This window comes from Patagioenas fasciata, chromosome 3, assembly GCF_037038585.1.
Source record: "Patagioenas fasciata isolate bPatFas1 chromosome 3, bPatFas1.hap1, whole genome shotgun sequence".
Classification (NCBI taxonomy): domain Eukaryota; kingdom Metazoa; phylum Chordata; class Aves; order Columbiformes; family Columbidae; genus Patagioenas; species Patagioenas fasciata.
In genome coordinates this window covers 57,053,082-57,079,127 of record NC_092522.1, presented here as the reverse complement: position 1 = coordinate 57,079,127, position 26,046 = coordinate 57,053,082, and the positions used below count along the sequence as shown (strand labels likewise).

Here is a 26,046-nt window from a genome sequence, read left to right as displayed (position 1 = left end):
CATACATCAAATTCATCCATGTGAAGACAGCTGATGGTAAACAATGTTTCATACAACACGGTCAAGCTAACGACAGTAAATGGCACATGTTACAGAACTTATTGTCCATTCACATTTAGTTGGCAAGTCAGTTTAAAACAATGAAATGCAAAACCATGCAACTATTAACACCAAAGAAGAAGTGTTTCTCTTATGTGGAAGAGCTTATATTCTAAGTTCACGAAGAGTCATGCAGAGTAAACATGCTAGATAAGGTAAAGAAAACACAGCAGTGAAAAAACAAAACCCTCAAAACAAACATTCAGTACATGGCATTAAACCACTCAAAACTCTAACAGAATGCAAATAACTAAATTTCTTTAAACTTCCAATGACTGCACAAGATACATAAATCACAGTAGTGGTTGACTAGGAGACATTTATGAATTACACATCAAATGCCTTACTGTCTCAATTAACTCTGTCTTTAACTTACACCCTGAAGAACCCGTTACTTGTAAATAGATGGTTTGCTTTTTTGGCTGTGAAAAACACTCACAATACTTTCAGTTGAAAGGCTTCAAACTGAAACAGATGTCAATAGTTCTATAGAATTGTCATTAGCATGTTTTATTAATAAGATAACATTACTCTTTGAAAAAAGTGAAAAAGTAATGAAGTCACATTCAAACAATGTTTTTTGCACGATATAGGTGGTCTTAAGGTCAGAAAAGGCTGCACTGAGACAGAAGGGAAACATTTTCTCATGAACAGGCATTGATATAACATGAACCAGATTAAATGTTGTTTTTCTGAGATGAACTAAACATTACTTTCTAGGTAGCCTGAATTTCCTTTAGGAGAATATATTAATCAATACTCGTGTAAATGATACTCATTTTTTTAATGACAGATGAATTGACATGGTATACTATTGACAGCCATTTGCTTTCTTGAACTACATTTTGGCTTCCAGTGTCTCAGAACTTATCTTCCCTAACGTTTCTGTTATCACTGCAAGGAGGTCCCAACCTAGTACTGAGAAAGGGCATGTTCTTGATCTTCCTCATTCTGTACCTCAGATTCCAGACACGACTTATTTATCCCACTGAATTTTGAATTATTTATCTTCTTAATTACTGAACTACAATAAAAGGCATTAATGGCTTAAGAAAAAAGTTTAATTGCCAAACAGCAAATCAAAGGGATACTACAGGAAAATAAATCTCTTCCTCCTTAGTCTTAAACCTATGGTTCAATACAACCTATGAAATAGTAATTTAACAAACGGTTTTACTGTATAATGTAGTTTCAACCTTTTATTCTGACTAAAGGGATAAAGTAAATCCTCCTGCAATTATGTACTAAATTAAAACAAAATGAACCATGAACACAATAATTCTGAAATGAAAATAACCACATCCCAGTTAAGGAAGGAGAGTCCCTTTCCCAAAATTAAATCAGTCTTTCATCTTCATCTATTTAATAACCCCATTGTCAGAAGCAGAGTTAATTTCAATCCAAGCATTAAAGGGTTCAATCTACCTGCATACAACATATTCCAAAGCAATTTTGGTGCCAGATTGTTAAGATACAAGTCTGGAGCCCGTATGGTGTTGTGTCATTGTTGGATGCAGAAAAGTAAATACAGTTCTGGAACAGTAACCGGACATACTTATATATATGACCAAGTTCTCTTCCAGATGATTAAAGGAAAACATGATACTAACTCTATTTTGACCATAGTCATATGGAAATCCGACCATCTGGTTATGAATGCAACACACAAAAGAAAAATTAAATCAGCCATATGTTCTCAGTGAGAGCATATCTTTGCAAAAGAAGTGGAATAATGTTGTGACTTGCATAGACTGAACTCCTAGTACAGATTAGAATTTCACCCATCCAGAAAACAGAGAGGTTCAATTGTAAAATCGGAGAATTTAAACCACCAATATCCTTTATTAAAATGATTGTACCCAGTGTATTCAGTACAGAAGCAGCCCACAGAATTGGCAATTAGCGTAAAGAATGAAGAATTATTAACTTAATGCATTGAAATTTGAATTTTTTTTTTTTTTTGCTGCTGGGTTAGTGTTGCATAGAGTAAGGCACTGGAACAGAGCAGAATTTTTTTCTAGTTCCTACCTATGTCATTGGCTACCATCTTGGAAATCTTTCTGCTTTTGGTCTTCACTGGAAATAATATTTTAATAAAAAAGATCAATCTAAGTATAACAAAGGATGATCTAGAGAAAAAAAAAAAGACTATAGAAAAGAAAAATACTGTACCCTTTTCTATAAAATTATTCATTTTTTGATCATCATCAGAATTGCTTGGTGAACCAGAACCTATGAGTGAAGACAGAATGAAATGGATATACAAACATTTATCTTTGACAGGAAACTAATATATTAATACATGCTTTGAGTTTAAGGAAGATGCAAGATGTATTAAAACACCAACTACTGATACTGGCATTCTCTGTACCTGTACTAGATACTATGAAGTGCAAATTATTTTGGTATGACAGGAATTCATGCCATATTGAGATTAACCACAAAAATCACGACATAAGCTACAACGTTGAACAGTGCAGCAAGTTTATTGCTAGAAATATTCCCCTCATCGAATAAATGTTTACACTGAGTAACTAGATTGTGCCTGGAACCATGATTAGGACAGCAAAAATTAACCTAAATCGTGTTTCAAAGAACAATGCCATAACAATAAACTCAAGCTGTTTTGTTTTTCCAGTACGGTAAGTCACCGTTGGGCCACCATTCTTCAACTATTTTGCAGACAAGTCAGAGCCAGTGCTGCCACCTACAATTATTCTGAATTCTTAGTACTGAAAAACCAGCAGTGGTTATAGCCCACAATGCGAGGTTTACCATTATCATGAAATTAGAACCCAGTTGATCTAAAAAATGTCAAATTTCATTGGATTGTATATTGTGGAAGTGTTAAATAAGAATGGAATGCAAACATTGACACTTGTGAACACAAACTTGACAGTTTGCAGTGCTATACAACATTTTATGGGTCAGATAAAAGCTCCCAAAGCCTAACCTTATTATCATTTAACTTCTGTAGAAAAACCAGGAGATAAAGTTACCATTTCTCCAGCATTTTCACAGTATTTCTATAGCTCTGTGTTATTAAAACTGTAAGATAATCTAACTTGTATAGTCCCTTTCACAGTGCTCTCAACTGTATAACCACCCACTGGAGGAAACTGATGGAAGTTGGCTTCCACTCCTCTTCACCTGGGCATGGAGAGGTAGAAGAGATGGAAGATTTGGATCACTTGAGCAAAAGCAGAGTAGCCCCAACAGTAGCTGGTTTGTTTCACAGGTCTCTCCATAACAGTCAAAGCCAATAATGCATTCAATTGCCAATCCCACCCTCCTGTCTTAAAGCTAATAACAAGCAAAGGTTTTGTGCTAGTGTATTTTCCTAGAAAGCCTCTAGACTAAAAATTTTATTAAAATCTCTCATCTGTACTGCATCTCAAGCTCACCAGTACTGTGCAGCTCCTTTCTCCAAAATGTCATCTCTTATCTTGGAAAAGAGAATGCTGTTTTCAAAATTCTTTCCAGTCTTGTGCTCTTGCCCAGAAAAGATATAAAAGTTAATCCAAAACTAAGGAACTGAGCTCTTCCTTCTTCAAACACCAGCAAATGATTTCTGTATTAGGGAGGTACCTCCCTCCAAGCACATTTTTCAAATGCAAACTGGAGAAGCCTGCCAGGAACCTCATCTCATTCACCAAGAGCTGGGAGAAGAGGACAGAACCGAGGGAAGCAAGGCACAGCCCAAGCTCATTATTTCAAGCTTTTGTTTTACAGGGGAAAGCAACAATGTTTTTTCCCCTCCATCTTTTGTCCATTTCCTCTATTTTTGGTACTTCAGACTTACTTCTCTTCAGTACTGTGCATATACCTAAGACATTCTATACTCTTTCACAGAACACTCTGCTATCCAAGCTTCTAGATTTTATTCTAATGTGAACGAACTTCAAAATAGTCTTCTCAAATAGTCGATGCATAAATTGGAGCTTGATTTCTACCTCTGCAGGGCTAGAAATTTCCCCCTAATTCTGCTTCCTTTTAAAACATTTGAATCAATCTATTCTAAACTGCCCCCTTTTTCAATTCTCTTAAAGAAATATCCAGATTGGATTCATTTTTAACCTACTTCAGCTAACACAACTGAGACAAGAGGGAGAGAGGTCATATTATTTAATTTAGGGTTTTTCCTTATAAACCTTTATTTTCACCTTTGGGCTTGCTTTCATCGCACTGTTAGTGGAAACAGTGAATTGAGTTTCACTCCAAATTATGAGATAAAACCTCTAATTCAAATTAAATAATGTTTTAAAAGTTTTAGCAGTACCAGTTGGAAGTGGTTTGGGCTGACATTTGAGTGATACTGGAGGAAGGTGGGGAAAAAAGGACACAGATTAAGGGCAACAACACCTTAGTTGTTCATGTACATACTTTATAGCAGTCTATCAGAAGCTAACCTTAGGCTGGACTTTAAGAATTATCATCAGTCTCCTCAATATTGACAGAGAAAATGATTTACCAGAATGGCAGCACCACACAGCAAGTTATTTATAGACACTGGTCTTGATATTTAAAAATAAGACAGCAAAGTTGCATTTTATCCTACACACCACAAAAAAAAAAAAGCCTGCATTAAAAAATTATGCTGAAGATGACAACTTCAGCATGCCAATGCTTAGCATCGCACAGGTCTGTCATGAAATCACATCTTCAGTGAAGACTTTCAGTCAAAACTGCCAGCCAGGTTTTGCTTTTATTATAAGTTTGCTCTAAGTAAGGGTTAGAAAAAAGGGAAATGACATTGACTGATCCAGATGAGAGTTTCGCAGAATTTAAAATTCACATCAAAAGACAGTGGTTGTCAAATCAGAAATTAAAATTTATGTTAAAATTTCTACTAGAGCTACAAACATGATATTTTGCTTTGCTATGCTTTCAACTTAGCTTTGAAAGATACAGGCAACAATTGAAAAGGAATCTATAATTATATTCTTATTTTTATTACCATTTTGCACTACATTCCAAAGAGTGCACATACTAGTTTAGGTACCTGAGTAAACCTGTAATTTTGTCCTTTATTCTAAATTGAACACATCTTTGAATGAAGCAGATTAAATGACCTATTACTTCAGAAGTTCTCAGAGTAGGTGAAGATAAATTTTTAGCTACCACATGAAATATTAATCTTGAATACTATATTGACATGCACTATTAAGTATTTATATGGCTATAGCTTCAACTACTCAATATTAAACAAAGTATTAAATAGTATTACATATTACTAAAGCTTTCATTTAAAATAGTCACATGCAGTAGTGGCAACTAAAAAAAAAAAAAAAAAGAGAGGAGGGGAGGAGGGAGTGTCACTTGGTAAGGATACCAGTTTCTAAAGACCTCCAATTCCAAAGAAAAAAAGTAGTTTACCACTTATGAGGATGCAGAAGTGAACTAGGTCTTTTTACATAAGTAATCTTTACCACTTTTGAGGACTCTGAAACACAGACACATGAACTATTACAGGAATTTGTGCATCTTTAAATGTTTCAAAATTCCATTGTGCAGTATGTTCCCTGAAGCATAAATATTTCAGATTATATCTCTTCTCACTCATCTTCATGACTTAGTCCTATTGCAACTCTTAAATCTGTCTTGTTTTAAAAATGCAGTTGTGTAACACAGTGAAATTTATGACAGCCCAAACACTTAGAGACAACAGGTTTTTTATAATTACTTAACTAGTAAATGTTGACTTAAAGCATGCCATCTTCTGGACAAATACGAAGCTTAAGACTGAAGATCAGAGAAAGTTATGATTACCTGAAGTGGGTGATTTGCAGCGATCTTCTGGTACCACGGCACCTTCATTAATATCACAAAGACCTGCTGGAACACAAAACCAGCGTGTAATAAATAAAACTGCTATTTTACCTTTTTTTTCCACTGCACTTAGGAATTTCATTTATTTTTAGCCACAAAGCAGCCAGTTGTGATTGAATTAATGTATAACTTTTTGAAAAAAATTTGGACACTACCCACAGTGTCTGTACTCACTTCTTCCTACTGAAATTTTCTTTACAAAATCCACCATATTTTCAGCAAGACAGACTTATCAGAACAGTTAATTATTTACATCCTACAGATATATAAGAAATATCACCTTCGCTTTGAAAAGCTTAACACTATATTAAAAGTTCAATTGCAAAAGAAAGTCAGATGAAAAAAAGATCTTTAAGAATTACAAGCATGTGTGCAGCATGATGTGTAAAACACAGTGCCCTTTTTCAAATTACTTTCCCACTGTTACAGTGATAAGCTTTGTATTTGCTGATGCATTGCTAAGTCTATTTTACAGCAAAACTGATGTTCCTTACAGAATATAGGTTCTAGGGTGTTTATGGAAATGTTCTTCCTTGTATGAAGGAATGTCACTAAATTTTAACAATGTCATAATCTTATTATTTGAATAACTGCAGTATGTTCATAGAATGGTTTGGGTTGGAAGGGACCTTAGATATCTTGTTCCAACCCCCACTGCCACAGGCAGGGACACCTTCCATAAAACAGGTTGCTTAAAGCCCCAACCAACCTAGCCTTGAACACTCCCATTTTCCTTTTTGACAATAAATCCCAGTCAAAACTACCTAAAATTAAGAAAAGTGCATTTTATTGATATTTTAAGGCTAATAACTCATCTTTAGATTTAAAGTTTCCTTCATAAACTTCATTAGGTGATACTAATGCAAACAAGCTTGTAATACTTAACAGTACAAGTTAAAGATATTTGTTAAAATGAAAGGTTTTTACATGCACACAAATATTTCAAATAGTCAAAAAGCCTGAGAGGTGTAATGGTAATAGCTAAGGCAATAAAGGCTTGCAGATGTGAAGCTTGCCTATACAGCTGTATTCTACACATTCACTAGTGAATTTGTAAATATCCGCTAACAGACAACAACAAAAAAGGGAACAGCACTACTCTTCCATCAAAGCTTTAGAATTTTCAAATGCTAACACAGAAGTTCACCATTTAAAGGAAAAGTGTTCTCCTGAAGTATATTAGTGTGGAACACGTTAAAAGTATATTGCATTCACAGTTCCATTTATGCAAAGTATATTTTTTAAGAGTACTAAGAGCATGTACAGCTTGAACCTCTAAACTCAATGACTAGGATTGATGTGAAATTATCAAATGACCATAAGGCTTGGTTAAGCCTACGCTTAACAAAAGTCCAGAAACCAATTTCAACTCCAAAATGTATGGCAAAATCCCAGGTGGAAGCTATACCTTTCCAATACACAGAAGAAAGAACAAAGCAGTTTATTTATCTGTCATTAAATCAATGAGCACTATGAGATAATCGTGGTATATATTCTCTAACAAAGTGTGATTTGACCTCTGAAAGCACCAGAGTTTTAAACATTCATGGGTGTCTAAATGTTTTGTATTAGACCAGATTTTTCAGAAATCCAGGTGCTGCTCTCCCAACAAGCAACACAAGTTTTAGAGAGTAGCAGTACTACAGGACAAAAACCTGTACTGTGCTTTCAGAAATAGTTGTGTTTCTAGATCATGCTCCTTTGGGAGCCAAACTCTACAAATCCAAACACACAGTTCAGGAAATTAGTTTTGTCTTCCCTAGAAAAATTTAAATTATTTATCTTCACAGGAAGAGTTTAACTTCTCACACTAGTTTTCCTATGAAAACTAAAATCCTGCATTGACAGGATTTAGCCAACAATGAAGTCACACACCTGCATGCTTGATTTCTTTGTGAGAAGTCTTGAGGCTAAAATTTGATTAATATACATCTTCACAAATAACTCATATCAACTGATCCACAGAGAACCCCCAAAACATTCATCATAAATCTATACAAAAATTTTATGCATTAGTTAAGATCCCACTAAAGAGAATGATTTATGACGTGAGAGTTTATGGTCTAGCTACTGTAGAAAGTCTCATCTCTAAATGCTGCTTTAAGACAGAAATCTGAATTTCTTTCTTGTAGAAAAAAATAAGATTACAGAAACATACATATTCTTGCAACACAAGCCAAAGGAAGATCTTGTGCTTTTTAAGAACCGTGCTAAATTTTCAATTGATTGACTGAGGACATGTAATTTACTAAATTATAAATATGTAAGCAGATACTGATGATGTATTAAACAGACATTCTATGCTAGAGCATACAGCATAGGAGGGTTCTTAAGAAGGAAGAATCAATTTCTGCTGTATATTTTAGGCAAAACCTATGGAAGTGGTTGAGTAACAGCAAATGTTTTTCTACTCCCTTCTACATTAAAATAATTTATTTTTTTGTTCTGCCAGTCTTAGGATACAATGAACAATAACAATATGCTGCTGTGTTCCATGCTGTCTGAACCTGAACTTAATATAACTAATGAAGAACTTGTGTGAATGCCTGCAGAGGATACCATGATTTATTTTTTTTTAAGATACACTGTGGCTTTCTCAAAGAGAATGGGAAATGCAGTTTCTCTAAAACAGCCACATTACATGCACACTTTTTCTAGAAAGATTTTATGAATCAAGTACTAACACTCCCTGAAGGTCATTAGAGCTGTACAGTAGTTGAAGATGTCTTATTCTTAGAAAAAATAATTTTGAAGTATTGAAATACAAGGGCTTTAAAGACAAAGAATTCAATGAAGGCATGTCTCTTTAATCAAAGCCAAGGAAGCACAAGTTCTTTGTATCTTTGAAGACACTAAACACAGGGAGAATGCAAAATCCAAAAGTATTCTGATTCTTACAGTTTCAACCCTATCAGTATAGCACAGGGTTGTTCTTTAATGTAACAGACTTCTTTGTGGAAAATTACACAGTAATAATGTTTTATTATTTAAGCTACTGAACTCTGAGTAACACATATTGAAAGAATTACAAATAATGGTAAATAATGTTTCTCTACAGAAATTATTTTCATTTTTAAAAAGACTGTAGCTCCAGCGAATCAAGATATTGAAGGGATGGTGGAGGGAAAGAGACTTAGCTACATGCCTAATAAATAAACTTTCATACAAAACTTGTTTTACCTTATTCTTAAATAGTCCAGGTAAATTCAGCTTTGCAATCACTGGCTTCAGAAAACAGTTTTGGGACTCCTGCCCATCTTTTGTTTCCTTTCACAATAATAAATCAGTGGCCCATTCTGGTTTTCAGTTCTGTCTCATCTTAATGCAGAGGCATTTCTTTTATGTCTATCTCCCTTTCTCCCTTGGCAGATTGAAGACTATACAGAAAACAATATTTGGCTATGGAGCCTACCATCTGAAATGTAGTTCTTTTTTCTTGTTGAGGGAGACAAAACGAGCAGAACTAACAGAATCAGATCACAACCTAAAGTGTTTGTGTGTGTGTTTTTTTTTTTTTTTTTTTTAAATAACTCCAGGTTATTTTTCTTTCAGCTTAGTTTTATTCTACTCTCCTTCAATTAAAAAATGGGGTGAGGTTACCTACCTCTGCCCAAGGGCTAGAGAAAACCAGCATCCTAAGGAAAGGAACAAAGTTATGCTTTTTTTAAAAAAAAAAAAAAAAAAAAAAATTCAGCTTTACATTCTCCAAATTCTTGGATGTCATGAATGATGGAGTAAGTCAGAAGCCCTGATGGGCTACCTCCCTTGGATGGCTGCCTGAACTTCAAAACTGCTTGGAAACCCCACAGGGCTGCGCAACACTGACACCTTCACTTGGAATCCCTATGAACAACATCTTTGTAGAAGTAAATTTTCGTTTGTACTAGACAAATCAATAGGCAAATCTTTTACAACGTTAATAATTACAGTCTAACATTAGAGTTCTGAAGCTTTTTCTGCCAGAAGGGGTACCAAGCAAGGGAAGCTTCTAGCCTTAGATCTCAAAATGACACTAACTCTGGTGAGAAAGATTTTGGATCTGTAGACAGCAGTAACTTCTGAGACAGGATCTCCTTTTCATTTTGATACTTATTTAAAATGACAAAACACAGAATATTATGCTTGTTTTTTTTTTTCTTCAAGTTTCTTTTAAAGATGCCATGAAAAAGAAATACAATAGATGTGCAATGGATTAAAAAATGGTTTCTAAATGTAAAACAAGTACTTAAAATGGACTAACAAAAATATTTATGGGAAGTGAACAAGTACAAAATTCAGATGCTCAAAAAATATTTTATTGCCATGAGATGACTTACTTATATAAGAGGTGCGAAGCTTTTTCACAGACTCTGAATATAAGTTAGAAAGGCCGCACATGCAAGAAGCCACAGTCAGCATACCTTTATGAAGCAATGAGAAAAGGAAAGACGGAGACACTAACAGTACATTTGAGACAGAAAAGCCAGCAGAATAACTTGTACAATCAGGTTTATAAAATGCTTTTGCCATGCAGATAATTAGTATTAACACATGAGATGAGAAAAAAATACATGATTTCATGTAAGAGTTACATTCATAATTAAAAAGGACTTCATTCAGGAACATCTTAGAGACAGCTGTAACTCAAGAGTTATGTGAATCCAATACATTAAAACAACAAAAAGCAAGGAAATAAAGAAAGTTGTGTTTAACATTCCAAAAGGCAGTTCATTATCTAAAATTTAGATTCTAAATGCATGAAGCAGAATTCAAGCCCTCCCAAGAGAAATTAACACAGTCAACCAGTAAGGTTATTTCTTTCTCTCATGTAAAGTAACATTTTATTAAATATTTTCTTATAACGAATAAAACTTTATCTGACAGGATACCAACTGTGTATGTTCTCCTCTATGTTAATGATTTTTAGACCAGGTTCCCGAACTGAAATAAGTTGATTCGTGTTAACTGCATCTTCCTCAAACCAATGATCTAATAAAATACAACTTAGAGCATTCATTTCAATTTGAATAAAAGATTACCTACAGAACTTACCTGGACTTTAATCTGGATCTCAAAATAAAGCAATCCATGCTAGGAAATAAACTGTTCAGAAAACTTGTGCTCTATCAAATAAATACTAATTTGGGACAGCAGTGACATTATTTATCATTCTATCTTTAGCTGTTTTCCAAATAAACTTAAAAGTATCCTTTACATAACAAGGAGAAAACTTTAAAATACTAAATTTTCCTTTTGGCAATAAAAAGCTTGGAAGTTTGACCGAAAAGTCACTTTCTTCCTCAGTTGCAAAGAAACACCCTTCTTCACTATATTTTTACTTCAAAGCACTTTTTTTAAAAAAAATCGTTTTTTAGCCACTTTGTATGTGGAAGCTTATTTGGGTAATTTAAATCACAGGCTTCCTCTCAAGCATAACATAACAGTATACACAACATAACAAGCTTTAACTTGTCAGGGACATTTCTAGTCAAAGTATGAAATAAGAAGCCAAAGGATCGCAGCAGATACACCTGGTATTTGCAAAGATTAATGGGTTTATACAAGCATGTGATATGGGTACTAGTTTTATCAGGAATACCAGGGAAACTTCTACTTCATCCTCTGTTATTAAGTTAAAATCTTTTAAACTGCATAAATCCATTGTGCATTTATACTTATATCTATTCACACAGATATATTTTCCCATCTGCTTTTTCTTAAAACATACATTACACTGAAAAGTAAGTTATGATATCAGTCATCAGTAGATTCCAGTAAGCAACAGTTTTGAAGGAAACATGAAGTAACAAACCTGCAATAGTGACAGATCAAGAAGAATGGATTATACCACAATGGAGAAAAAGATGCTTGTATTCAAAGAATACACACTAATAGCTCAGATAAGCTCAGAAAAAAAAAGGTACAGTTGGTTAAAAAATGTTTTGGGTCACTCACCTCCAGATGGTTGCCGAGTTTTTCGGGGAGATCGTGGCTCCCTGCGATAAGGATCATTGGAGCCATACAGCTCGATAGTGCCTAGATTCAAGAGCACTGTCTTCTGGAGGTAATCAACCATGGCAATACCATTACAGTTTCCAAAAACTACTCTGGAAAAAGAAGTGGAAAGAAAAGATAGTGCTCATTAAATATTGGTAAGGTCTTATATCAGTGTTTGCTGTTGTTCAGAATTTAAGACTTCTTCATTTTTATCAATTACTCTAAATTTCACATATTTATAAATTACTATTTTAGAATGCTTAATTGTTCTCTTGTAAAGAAACATGATACTGAATAGAACAGAACACTGTCATTGTATTTGCCAACTGATCTGACAGAGCCTTAAATGACACTTATTATTGATTGTACAGTGCCAGGTGAGGAAGTGTGATGCTGATTTGTTTCTGACATTAACATCATCACACTCTGCCATGACCCAAAAAGAATTATCTTTCAAGCACATGAGGCTGATTGCCTCTCTTGTGTATTTGTGCAGCTTGCGTGAACACACATGGAGACTTAATTTTTAATAGATTATTTTAAACCACTAACAGAATAATGAAAAAACTATGGAGAATATACTTACAGGCCATACGCTGAGTTGACTGCTAAGCTGGTTATTTGCTGAGGAGGTTCTCCACTCACCCACACTAGCTGGATAACTAGCTCAGTTTGGTAGCCTGGAGACTGCTTGAGAGGAGAATTTTTAACTCTGAAATGTAAACAAAACAGTCTTTTTATGATTACCCCCAGTATCCATTTTTCCCTTCTGGACTTAGAATTCACTAAATTCTACACCACACTGGACTTCAGGAAGTTGGAAAGTTGCAAAGAATCAACAAACACATAAAAGTTACCAGAGAAGAAACACACTGGAACTGCTAATTCACTTTTTTTAAAGGCCCTTTTGATTCGTTACCTAATGGAAAACTAATTGAGCAATTATCACCAATATTTCATTTCTCCCCTCTTTAGAGTAAGGCATACCAGCATTAGCATGTTGTCTTGACTTGAAGTGTACAGTGTCTAAAGGAAAGTGTTAGCAATTCTTTTCACAGTTTCCAAAGGAATGTTTTTAAAAAGTAGCTTAGGAAGTTTAAAGAAATTAAGATTAGAATATTAATTTCTTAAAACAGAACTCAACTTTCAAATATTTGGAAAACGTTGCTCTAAGAAACACAATATTTTTACCAACAATGACGTATCTGTAAAAATATCCAAGTACCTAGATCCTCATCACAAGTTTCACACTCAGAAGTATAACAGAATATACTTACTTTAAACATGGGACATTATCACGAAGTCCATCAGATGAACTGCTACTAGTAGATGGATGAGACTGGGGAACAATGGATTGAGGATTGGAACCTGTGCCTGGAGTTGGTAAAGGTGGCACCTGCTCACCATCTGGAGATTCAACATCATTTATTTCATACAACAGACGTACTTCCAGCATCTGTAAATGAAAGAAAAACATATATCAGTAAATTCTGCCTTTCAAAAAAACTATACACAAAATGAATGAAGTGCAACTGAAGATACTAGTGATAAAAGAGACACCTAGGACTTTTTCATCTTTTAAAAGATAACAGTAGCTTAATAAACAGTGCAACCTAAACACCCACGTGTGGTCTTCCAAAATACAGATTCACACTATTACAGACTAAATATCTGAAGATTGTTAAAACTTAAAATCTAACCATTTTTCCAATATTTAAAAGTTTGGTGCTTAATATTGGAAAGAAATTAAACAGTGGATACAAGACCCTTTCAATTATTGTTTTGTGCACATAATAAATTCTCAATTATAAAGACGATTTGTTTTATGTAGTTTAGGAATGCTAAAACTAACAAGAGATGAAAGTATGTAGACAGCTACACTTTATACTGTTGTAGCACTGTACATATGGGACTTAGTTCAATGTTTATTGTTACACTGAACTAGACCATCGATTTTAAAGAACTCCAAGTTCATAATGATTTCAGATTTCCTTCTGTGAGTCTATAATAATATTAGTATTAATTGTAGTGAAGAGTCAAAAAAGTTTTCCACTGTTTTATTCTCATCCTATACAAAGTAGAACTTAACTCATGGACTGAAACAAATATACAGTATTTTTAAAGCATTCCTAGTACTGAAGAATAGTTTGCTAAGGGTTGATTTGTAAAACTAATTTAGAAAAAGCACTCCCTCAGAAGGGAATGCACTTGTGCATAAGTAAACACCAGAAGCAAAACAACAAGCCTCATCTCAAACTGAGACTTACCTGAAGGGAGCAAAGGTCGGGGGGGTGGGTGGGTAGGGAGTGGAACCAACTACATTGCCATTAATGCTTTACTCAGAATATACATTATTTTATAATTAAATGGCTTCAAACTTTCAGCTCATGCATAGAGATAAGTTGCATGTGTGTGTCTGATTTAACAAAGTACTTCTCAAACTCTTGTAACAGAACTCATTGTTGTATCTTATACAGAATAAAACAGTGACAAGTCAACTCCCTAAAAGTTTTGAAAATTCTTAAACTCCACATCTCGTTGAATTGTTTTGATTTTACCTTTGGTACATCCAAGTTTTGATCCACTATTTGCTTTGACAGATACAACAAAACTATTATTGGATGCAAAATCTGAAAAAGCCAATGAAAATAAAAATTTTGGTGCATAATTTTTACTTTTGATGAATTTCTTAATTATTTTTCCTCCACAAAAATACATCTCTTTGTTTTGGGAAAATTGTTTTCATCAACTGAAATGAAGGACAACGAATAACTAAACTGCTACAACAGTCTTATTATAGTTAAATTGCACAAAGTTAAAAAATGTTTATACTAATTACCGGAATGACTTCCGTTGTGACTTCCTGCTTGCTGAACCTGTAAATAATGACATGTGCAGAAACTCCAGCTATGCACAGCATTCTGCTTTCTGGACACCATGAGATGATCTGAATAGCATATGGATCTTCATCTACTATATCTGTGTTCGGCCTGTCATCTTTATTCCGTGATTTTTCAAACACTTTGGCTGTTTTTAGCTTATAGAGTACTTGCAGAGTTACTAGGAACAAACCAAAACAGACAAAAATTAGTTCTGATCTAAACAGGTATTTTTCCTCTTGTTAATTTTTTAATTTAGAAACTTTTCTTCACAGATAAAGCCACTATATTCAACAGAAGAAAGCACAGTACAAGGACTGTATATCTGTGTTGCCTCTTCCCATGCAGTGTACCACCTGCCCAATGCAGCATCACTTAGTATAAACAAAAAGCAAAGAAAACCCAACCTTTCTCTGGAGAGATTTATACTAACCTTCAGTTATTAACTAAACCCTCACAGCTTGAAGACTTAACTATACTAAGGGATCTCTTTATAACAATAACATTTAGTTACGTGTGTCATACGCACAACTTAAGCCTACCTATGGCTGAGAAAATGAAGCTCCTTTCCTTTCTCCTTACACTATTTCAAATCCTTAGCCTCTCATCTCTGTTCTCAGACTTAGGAGTCCCAGTTGTTCCATTTTTTTTGTTCCGTCATTCAAAAGTACTGCCCTCTGATCAGTCCATATTTTTCTTGATAGCATGTTTCCTAGAATCATTATAGCAAGGCCTTGCCACAGTTTAGAATTGTAGAAGAATTACTCCATGTTGGTTTTACAGATATCTCCAATTATACTTATCCCAATAATACTTTTTTGTGCAACACTGACACCATCACCCATGAGAGCTCTGATTTTTTTTTTTCCCAGAACATAAGTCCTGAGTACAAATCATAGATCCTAGATTCAAATAATGGTCTTGGATGATATTCAAGAATTAGCAATTTCATTCTCAGTTGTAAATCTAATTATTTCTGGTCTAATTATTTTATTCCAATTGTCTTGGTGTTGCTTTAAGACTTCAAAAGCATATTCTCTAGTCAACAGCCCACATCATGCTACAAATACTAATCATATAATTAGAAAAACCTAATTTACAGAACACTTTCTCCTCTTCCATATTTCAGTGGTTTTACCTGAATCTCACTTCCCTAGTTCATCTATAAGACTGTGCTATTAAAGAGATTTAAAAGTTTTAAAATTAAGATACAGGATAGATGCAGATTGCCCCTTAACATGTTTATTTATCTGTTTTAGAAAGAAACTAAACATCTTTAGCAGGATCTCTTTTTGACAGATCTATGCTAAATAGAATTTTTAAGCACACAAAATTAGTGTGGGGTTTTTTTGTGGGTTCCACCCTCCCCCCTCAGTTTCCACCCTCACTGCAACCTGAAGTTAAAGACATATAACACTCCAAATACTCCTCCTCCCAGTTTTTAAACATATACATTGCATCTGTTCCCTCCCACACTTCCCTTAGCATTTTGGAATCTCAGTCTTCCATAAGTTTTCAGACAACTAGTAATGACTTGAAGATTGTACTTAAAAACTGTCTGAAGCAAAAAGTAAGGTTAGTCAGAACTAGATGAATTAAAACATCCAACTCCATGTAATCCATTCTAATTTCAATTCTTACTGCATTTCTCACTGTTAGCAGTGTAAATCATCAGATACAATTGACCCTATAACTAAGGAGAAATGTATCAGACTCTTCAGGTCTGTTCAGTGTTCCACCAAAGAAAAGTGTCTTTACTGTTTGCTTGCCTTCCTTCACAAATGCCTACATTGTTTTATTAGCACAACTACTGGTTCCAATTCTCATTTTTAGATACTGTAATTTATGGGGAGCTGATGTCTTATAAACACATGCCTCTCTCCTGTCTAAAAAGACAGAAATAATTTAACTGAAATTCAGTTTTACTAAAAAGGAATGCATTTGCCTGTCATGCATCTTTACGCTCAATGTGCTTCTGAGAACGCTTCTAAAAATTTTAGAACTCTTTCATTTGAGCTGGCCCTTGGATTACCAGTGTCTTTCAAGGAGGCAGAAAAAGAGTAAAACAATTATCTAAAAATAATGTTAATTTTATTCAATTTTAAATAACATTTTCCTGTGGAGTTACTGACTACTTGAGGCAGAAAATAATGTCAATGACTAGTCTGCAAGTACATTCCACTAGAGAAATCAGCAAGTTTAGAAAACTCCAACTTCACAGGAAAAAAAAAATCTCTACTGAAAACACTTACTTGCTGAGGCATCCCAAAACTTGATTGACCCATCAGCATGCCTATGAAATATTAAAAAATAGTAAGATGGTAAAACGGTTAGTTGGAATGTTAGACCTCTTTGCTACTGATTAGAAAATATATGGTTAACATTCTATTTTTACTAGCTTTCTTAGTGACAGTTTATTTTTACAACTTATTGGAAACCGATATTCTACATACATGTGACCCAGATACTTGAGACAAAAGGGGCCAGCTCCCCAGAATTGCACTGTACTAATACTAATTTACCACTTTAAATTCTGATTTCAGTTAGCTACATTTCACATAAGCAGTTTGGTATACCTTACCACGTGTTGTTTCTTATAAGATGCTGTTTATTTGGAGTGACACTTGTAAAGGAGATGCCTAAATATACTATATTTCAGTGTAAATGAGTCACAACTTGTTTATTTACCCTTGAAACTGAGAACTGGATGACTAGATTTTTTCAGGACTCTCTCTCAAATTCTCTGCAATATGTAGTATAAAGTGACAGTAACCCTCATTATGGCTAATGCGCTATTCTAAAAAACAAACTTGAGCAGCGCTCTCACTTTCAGTGATACAATGCACAATCATAAATTACTTCGTTTATGCTCCCCAGAGTAGTATTAAAAGGATCAGTCTCAAAGGAGATCAAAACAGATTTAAGTATCTAGCTCTCCTTTTTGAAATAAAAAAACTTGTCTTTCCTTGGAGAACTGAACTCAATAACTATTTAATGGACTTCCTATGCTTTAAAACACTGTACACGTATTTTCCAAAATTTAAATAATAAAAGGTAAGTTTCATCCAGGATATACTGATAGCAAGCAGACATAATGACAATACCACATTATAATAACAATCCCTGTAAAACATCTGCTATCATTTTGTTCCTACCTTTTCTTCCACATTTTCCCCTACTTTCCTGTTAACATCTCAAGAGATTATACAAGTGTCTTGTCTGGTGAACGCATTTTTTTATATCACTCAAAACACTCTTTAGAACATTGTTTTCTATAGGAGGAACAAAATATTCTCACTTCTACTTACTGAGCTAAAAAAGGTTATTACTACACTATGGTGCCACTTACCCTGTAATAATTATCTCTGGATAGCTCTGAGTGATCAAACCCCAGTTGCCTCCACTGATAGGCCATTCCTGGAAGATTAACAAATACACTGAGGAAGAAAATATCATACAGTGAAAAGTTAAGCCACTGAAAGTACTGCAGATACTGCAGATTCCAGTATTTCACAAGACTTCAAAAAGTAAATAGACTGATCAACTGCAGTGAGAGGAAAAAAACAAATCAACAAGGGCTCCTGGCTCCAGGAAGTCCCTTGGCTTTCAGTGATATGGTGATCAATGAGAGCACATCAGGAAAACACAACTATAAGCTTCCCATATGCTATATCTTCTCTAGACATCTGCTTTTAGCCACTGCCAAAAACAGGATAACAAATCAGATGGAGTTTTGGTCTTAGTACAGCCAGTCTTACGCTGTTTAGAGCTGTTGATTTTCAATATTTTCAAATACATACATATGTACTAGATGTTGTACCTTCTTACTGTAACCTTGACGTTTCTGTCGAGCGCCAACTGAATAGAGTGCAGGTATGAGGTCCACAGGACAATCAGCAAAGTATTCACAACAGGTAACTGGAGATTCATGTATAGTCAAAGGATAGGGATTCTCAAATATAGGGTACCTTTAATGGATGAAAGGGGAAGACTGTTAATCTAGGAAAACTTTTTCTTAAAAATGTAGAACACAAAACAGTGAAAACTAAGTTTGCATTCTTTTTGTATAGAGGAAAAAGAAATACATATAAAATTTGATTATTAACAAATATACTGTGCAACCTTATTGCTCATCCAAGACACTATCAAGATACTGTATTACTCTAGATGGAATCTGAAGTTTGGACTGTTTCTAGAGTATTTCTAGAACACTGCTACAGTTTTATATTTTTAGAAGCTTAAAACTCCTGTAACAAATTCTGTTAAAATTATTGCTTTTCTCAGATGTGAAATAATCAACAGTTTGCAAGTCAATCATAAAGACCATTATAAGTCTTCTAAAAACATAACTGCTGAAGATTTTTTTACTATTAGATGGAACAAGCCTTAACAGAACTTCAGATTTCAGGCACCATAAGCTATTTCACTTGAGAAAAAAGCCTTGTACAATCTTTTTTTATTTCAAGCTCATTAAAACTTGTTTTATTGATCTTTCAACATGTGAGTGTTGGAAGATCAATGCCATTGATATATCCGAAACAAGTTTTGGATAAGGCACATGGCGATATAACAGTGGAAAAATCTAAATGAAATTGCTCAGTAGCTGTAGAGACATTACGACCAAACTTGACCTCCTTCAAAATTCAATACAGTCATCATTATCTAAGGTATCACACCATTGCCTTTGAGAACACGTATCTACAGCTTTTTGGTTTGCCCTGGAAGGATGTTTTTCACTAGGAATTTTTTTTCTTCATTAACCATTGGTGACTTTTAATAAAGAATACCACAAAGATCATGGAATCACAGAATGGCTGGGGTTGGAATGGACCTCTGGAGACCCCCCACTAAAGCAGGTTCACTTGTTATCTGTCAGGTGCCTCTGCTAATCCCTTAATAGTTATTACTGCCTATACCAATTTCAAAACTCTTGATTAAAAAAAAAAAGATAACAGGATCTAGAATTTTTAATCACCATCTAAGAGTATACAGACTGTTCCAGGGACAAAGTAACAAGAGACTCAAAATGTGTTAGGCAAGTATTAGTTGTGAAAACTTCTTACCACAGTACTAAATCAGGGAGAAGATGTTACCATTCTAATTTTATGTATATATTTATTGCATCAGTATTGAGTTACATTAAGCAATACAATATAACAATTTATTTGGCAATAAAAATCAGCAAATATTTAGGTAATGACAACAACACTCACTGTAAGGCAAAATTACCTAGCTTACCTAAACAGTTGTTCTCCCTGTTCCCTTCCCCAAAATTCTGAGCTCCTCTCATAGCAATCAGGAATCAACTTCAAAATAAACCGTGATACTAAAAAGCAGTATGACTAATTTCTGTCAGTCATTCTGCTCATCTACTATGTATTAAGTTGAGAAAAGTTGATCTATAAAGATTTTCAGTTCTGCTGAAGAAGCCTTGTATTTAATATTCAAAATGTTATGTTCTGGACAGAGAGGTACTATAGCAGACTAAAAAGCTATAGAGCAGAACAATAGGCTGACCACTGCAGCCATCTATTAAAAAGACTATACAAGATTCTTACCCATTTTGTGCAAGGTCAATCAGTACTAAGTCCTTTTCTAGGAGAACAACTACAGCATATGGTTCCTGAAAGTCTGAACAAAAGAAAGAAAAAAGTTATTTATGGGTAAACATAGTACTTGCATGCACAGCCTCTAGAACGTAATCAGTCCTTGCATTCTAATCAGTCAAGAGTAGAAAAGTCACTCATAACTATACAGTTTCTGAAGATATTTTGTACACTCACCCCCCTGAATACTCCAAGTTAAGACTGGAAAAGCCACGCTCTCCCTTATATTGAATATTCTCAACTCTCTTCCAATTTGCTAGAACCATTTAAACAGCTCAAACAACAGGAAAAGGAACATGAAGAGGAAATGCATAAGCAGTATTTTTGACAAAGAGCCAATAACTGAATAATGACATCCTCCCACCTCCAAAATGCTTTTCTTCATATTCAGTGAGGTTTAAACTCTAATTGGTTTAAAAAAATGGATTGATAACCAGCTGACTTGCCACTAAAATAAGAAATTTAAAAGAGTTTCTGAAGTTCATTCTGCCCTCTGTTGGGCAGACCGCTAATTCTAAGGTAAGCAGGTTTATATATTTTGATGGAAGCTGACAGCTAAAAACACTGGAGTCATTGGAAATATACTACTATTAATCTGGGACCGCTACCTAAACTATGATTTAAAAAAAAAAATCCCTTTCTGCAGAAGAGATATCACAGGTTAGTGACGAACTTCATGTGAGTATGGGAATGAATAAAGTCACTAAAAGTTAAGACTACTCCACAAATACTAATCAAGATTTAGCACTGACTGGAAAAGGTCTTATTTGCTCTAATAAATACTGATGAACACATCTGCTGCAGTAACTACAGGTTAAAACTGCAATGCTACTTTTAGATTGCACACGCCTTTGGGATTTAAAAAAATATGAAAAACCATGTAACTATTAATCAGCATTCTTCTAGAAGCAAAATAGGTTTTACAATAAACTATTCTATCATGATGCTTTGGGAAACAAAACAGACTTCAGACAATAGGGATAACAGATGTTGCTGCTGCAGCTTGAACCCCAGAGATAAAACAGAAAGGCAATAGTAAGGAATATTCTGATAGGATAAAACTCCAGAGGGAAGAGGTCAAAGCACTGAGAAAAATCTTTACACAGCCTACCATTAGGATATGGCGTTTCACAGAGTGTTAGAAAATCAACAATAGAATAATCCATTTCTAGCACAGCAGTACTTTTTCCATGCATAACTGTTAAACAGGGTCTTCTTCCTACAGTGTCATAGGACAAGCCTCCTGAGAGAATGATGAAAGGCTCCCTGGAATAAAGCAGAGGCATTTAGATATTATGTAAAAAGAGAATAATAAGGTTAAAAAACTGCCCAAAGTTCAATGAGATATCATTAAGCAAAGATACTTTAAGAATAATGCAAACCAGCTCTTTGTGCAATGTGTAGCTTGAGTACATGTTTCAAAACTTAATAACCAGAAATTAAAAGGCTACAACTGAAGTCAGACATCTCTTCCAAATATTTTGTTCTATATTGCTTGTTTAACCAATCTCTGCAACTGTTCACTAAGACGATTTTTTGTTGTTGTTTTTCTTAAACTTTAGAATGGTTCCTTTCACACTGAACTGCAGATCCAGATTTCCCAACTGTCCCATTTATCCATAAGATAAAATATCAGAATCAGGAAGAAATAGTCTCATTTACTTCCTGTACAAAATTACCATAAATTTTGAAGGATGAACAGTTTTGCAGACAGTGTAAAGTAATTTTGCAGTCTTGGAAAAGAAACCAGCTGCTTGATAAGCTTCAAAGACCCAACATCTTTTAAGAAGCAAGGACATAAATAAATACCCACAGATCTCTCATCACACACTTATTCTAGACATTTTACCCATTTCCCCCCCCACCATCATGCACAAATTTAAAGGAACTACTTCTATGTCATAGACGACTACTATTGCATAATTAAGTGACTGAGTACAGCAAAGTAAAACAATTTCTTCTAATCTTAATAAAAGATTAGAGGCTTCCCTTCAAAAGACTTTTTAAAGTCTGTACAGAAACATGTTTTTAAATACAGCCAAGTTCTCCAATATGCACATAGAGTTTAGTATTTAATTTATTAAAAACCAAGATGAATATATTCTTTTTACTAGGTATTTTCTACTTTCTTAATTATCAAAGGTCACTCATTTTAATACAGTTTATGTTTAAAAGGTATTATGCCCTATTTTAAAGAGCTGTTTATAAGTATAAAGCTCAAGAAATCACACCCATTTTTTACTATTGCCCCAAAATCTAGGTTATATTTCTGGAAAGAAAAAAGGCACTCAAGAGTGTGAAATTCCTCTGATCTACTTTTATGCTCACTTCAGGTAGAAATCCTACCCTTTGTGTTGCAGCTAGTATGTCACAGAATGGTAAGGGGTGGAAGGGACCTATGAAGATCATCTAGTTCAACCCACCCACTAAAGCAGGTTCACCTGGAGTAGATTGCACAGGTATGTGTCCAGGTGGGTTTTGAATGTCTTCAGAGAAGGAGACTCCACAGCCCCTCTGGGCAGCCTGTTCCAGTGCTCTGGCACCCTCAAAATATAGAAGTTTCTCCTCATATTCAGACAGAACCCGCTGTGCTTCAGTCTGTGCCCGTTGCCCCTCATCCTATCATTGGGCATCACTGAAAGGAGTCTGGTCTCATCCTCTTGACATCCACCCTTGAGATATTTATAAACATTGATGACATCCTCACTCAGCCTTCTCTTCTCCAGGCTGAACAGACCCAGCTCCCTCAGTTTCTCCTCATAAGACGCTCTAGGCCAGTATCTAGATAAAATTTGTAGGGGAGAAAAAAGCCATCCTGACATTGTGAGAATGAGGCTGCAGAATTCTTTTATTTTTTGTCTTTTCCTATAACACCATCTTTCCCATACTGTCTAAATTGTTTTCATTAGTTAGCACTTGAAACACATATATGGCAGATCAGGTATATTTTTCTTCTTGAAAACTGTGCATGGAATGTGTACTTTATGCACATGCTCCCCTTCATGAGTTTAAGGCTTGGCTGAAACATGTTTGTAGCATTGAAGGCAAAGTAGACTGGGATAAACTTTCTGTTTCTACAACTGTTTAACAATCTGCCTGATCCTTCAGAAGGCTCTGTGACTGGAGAGTTGCCAGAATCGAAGAGTTTTGCTGGCTGAGGATGTGACCTCAAAGGAATGGCCGTAAGTTAGACCACAGGTCCACCAATACCCTGCCTCCCACAGTAGCCAAAAGTGCGTTTCTAGAAAAGGAGTAAGCTTTCTCCAGGTTTTCATTTAATCTCAATTCTTTATATTGGAACTTCACATAATCTTTTAAGGTCAGGTCCATGAAGCCATTTCAGGAAAAGGACAAACTAATTTAATCTGGTATTTTTCAGGATGTCAGTAAAGAGAAAAGTACTGGTGTGATCTACTTGAAGTCTCTCATTGTGCTGGAATGATTTATTACAGTATTTTTTGTCCTCACAAAATCATTAGGTTTTTAAACAATAATACTCCCAGAATGATTTGCAGTAATTATTACACTTGCAGGTTCATCAGGATCAACTGACAACAAAGTGACAACTTTCAGTTACTAAATTTCATACATCACAGTGATAACTGCATGCTGGTTTCTCCTGGTTTTATTTCTCAAGATAATCAGGTTGCTTTGAGTAGGCTTGCCAGAGTCTGCATCCTTATGAAGCAAAGAATGGAAGAGCTAAGAACAGATTACATGGATCTGTCACATGGATGAGCCAAAGATTAAAGTTGACTTCAGTCTGCCAGAAAGACATACAGGTTTGTGTATGAACTTTTCACATTTTCATGAAACCATGGACTTATCACAAACATAAGCTGTCTGTTTTCTAATTAAATACTTAGGGTGTTGTCCTTCGGTTGTGATAGATATTAAAAGGCTGATGCACACGCATCTTAAATAGAAATGCATAACTTCCATATTGTACTTTACATAATAGATGAGACTGATCCAACTCTGATAGTTATGTTTTACCTACCTGAAACAACAGAAAACATTTAACAAAAGCAGTGTTCAGCTTTTAGAGAACTGCTATACAGCATTTCTGGTGGTTGCTAATACAGAGATTCTTCTTTGAAACAGTTATGTTTCAGAAGGTATGGAATCAATTCAGAAGCAATCCCTTTACATTAATTTCCTCATCTATAAAAAAAGTCACTACAAAGTGGGTTAATGTTTCAGGTAGTCTGTAAGAACCAGAAAAGGCTTCACATCCTCATGTTTCCCCAATTCCAGCTTCACAATAAGGAAAAGATGGAGGAAAAACATGAGAAGGAAAGAATTGTGTCTGCAGCCTCTACTACAGATGGCAATCAGTTCAGTTCCCTCCTTCAGTGTGGGTTTGAGAAGAACTCACTGTTTTTCGCAATAAAGAAGTTAGGTGAAGTAACTTAAATATACATTAAACAGTACCTCTTAGATATGTCGTAAGCTTTTTGAGTTGTTTTGTGGGGTTTTTTCTCTTTGTTTTTGAAGAACAGTTAGGACAGACTGCTATAGAAGCAAGTTTATTTGATTCGTTTCTTATATTCTTTCAGTAGCTAGAAAATATTTGGTCCTGTCCAGGAATTATTCTCCTCTGTGCTACAGAAATTAAACCATGAACAACAAATGACAGCGCTTTAGCCAAAAGCCAAAATTGTATCATGCTCATACCTAATCAATTTAAATTGGCAAAGAGTAAAACTATCAACATTTTGAACATTGACAGGCAGCTCTGCCTTACCTTAAAATTTTTGTAATGAGATCACAAGTGAAACCAAAAATTAAAGTGGGAACTGTCTTGTAGTAGTAAATTAATGGAGACTTTCAGTGCACTGCTTTACCACCACAATGCCTTTTTTTTTTTTTAAAACATTCCCTCCCCACCACCTCCCAACTGAAGTTCTGGAAGATTATCACAACTGTTACAGATTTGTAAGTACAATAAGTACACTGAAGATAGAGAAAATATTAAACTGAAATGCATCAAAACACTCAGTTTGGATGAACACTGGAAAACGAAGGGTGTAACAGAAAAAAGCCCACACTAGGAAAAAGCAGTCTCCCCAAAGAGCTATGTATTCTTGGAAATTATACTAGGATTAGCTCCTCTTTAAACTGTGTGAAAAGTCAACTAGTTTTCACATTATATTATGACTGTATAGAAAAGTTTTGAACTCATCTTTTTCTTCAGAATGACTATTTATAACAGAAGGCTTTTGATTGCAGAAATTATAACTTGCTGAAGCCGAGATGACTTTTGGTTATCTGTATCTTTCTTTAGATCAGCTTTTGACATTTCAGTTGAAAAAAGAATATGCAGACAGATGTAAACTGCTCCAAGTAAAATATGGCTTTCCAACTGATCATAGATGTTCATACATCCGGGAATTAGTCATAGTCCTAAATTTCTATTTATCTCACTTTTAGCAAAACAATAAAAATATATTGATGTTATATCTATAGGTATAGCAATACATAATAGAAATCTATATAACATCAATTAAGTAATCTTCTATAGATTTGAATGCCTGGAAAGCAAATGAAAACACCACAAATCCCTCCCAAAAGTCAACAAAAAGAAGAAAAAACAAAAAATCACTTGCAAATATCTGAACAGGTTTTCATGAATGTTATATCTTTATATTGCACTT

General features: G+C 34.7%; 1 protein-coding gene across 11 annotated transcripts in view; it reads right to left on the bottom strand.

The window, feature by feature from the left end:
• The window catches only part of STXBP5 (syntaxin binding protein 5), a 100,896-nt gene that overhangs the window by 23,438 nt on the left and 51,412 nt on the right, over positions 1-26,046 (bottom strand). For 2 of the 11 annotated variants that reach the window (XM_071806394.1, XM_071806395.1), the window contains exons 10-20: positions 21,501-21,655; positions 20,342-20,414; positions 18,604-18,751; positions 18,133-18,200; positions 17,036-17,076; positions 14,744-14,964; positions 13,182-13,360; positions 12,491-12,616; positions 11,863-12,014; positions 10,245-10,328; positions 5,869-5,934 (exon numbers count right to left, since the gene is read on the bottom strand). In XM_071806394.1, the coding sequence (XP_071662495.1) occupies positions 5,869-5,934; positions 10,245-10,328; positions 11,863-12,014; positions 12,491-12,616; positions 13,182-13,360; positions 14,744-14,964; positions 17,036-17,076; positions 18,133-18,200; positions 18,604-18,751; positions 20,342-20,414; positions 21,501-21,655 (1,313 nt within the window). Of the gene's footprint in view, positions 1-2,127; positions 2,176-2,271; positions 2,332-5,868; positions 5,935-10,244; positions 10,329-11,862; positions 12,015-12,490; positions 12,617-13,181; positions 13,361-14,743; positions 14,965-17,035; positions 17,077-18,132; positions 18,201-18,603; positions 18,752-20,341; positions 20,415-21,500; positions 21,656-26,046 lie in introns of all 11 variants that reach the window. The other 9 variants (XM_071806396.1, XM_071806399.1, XM_071806397.1 and 6 more) reach the window with 7 other exon arrangements.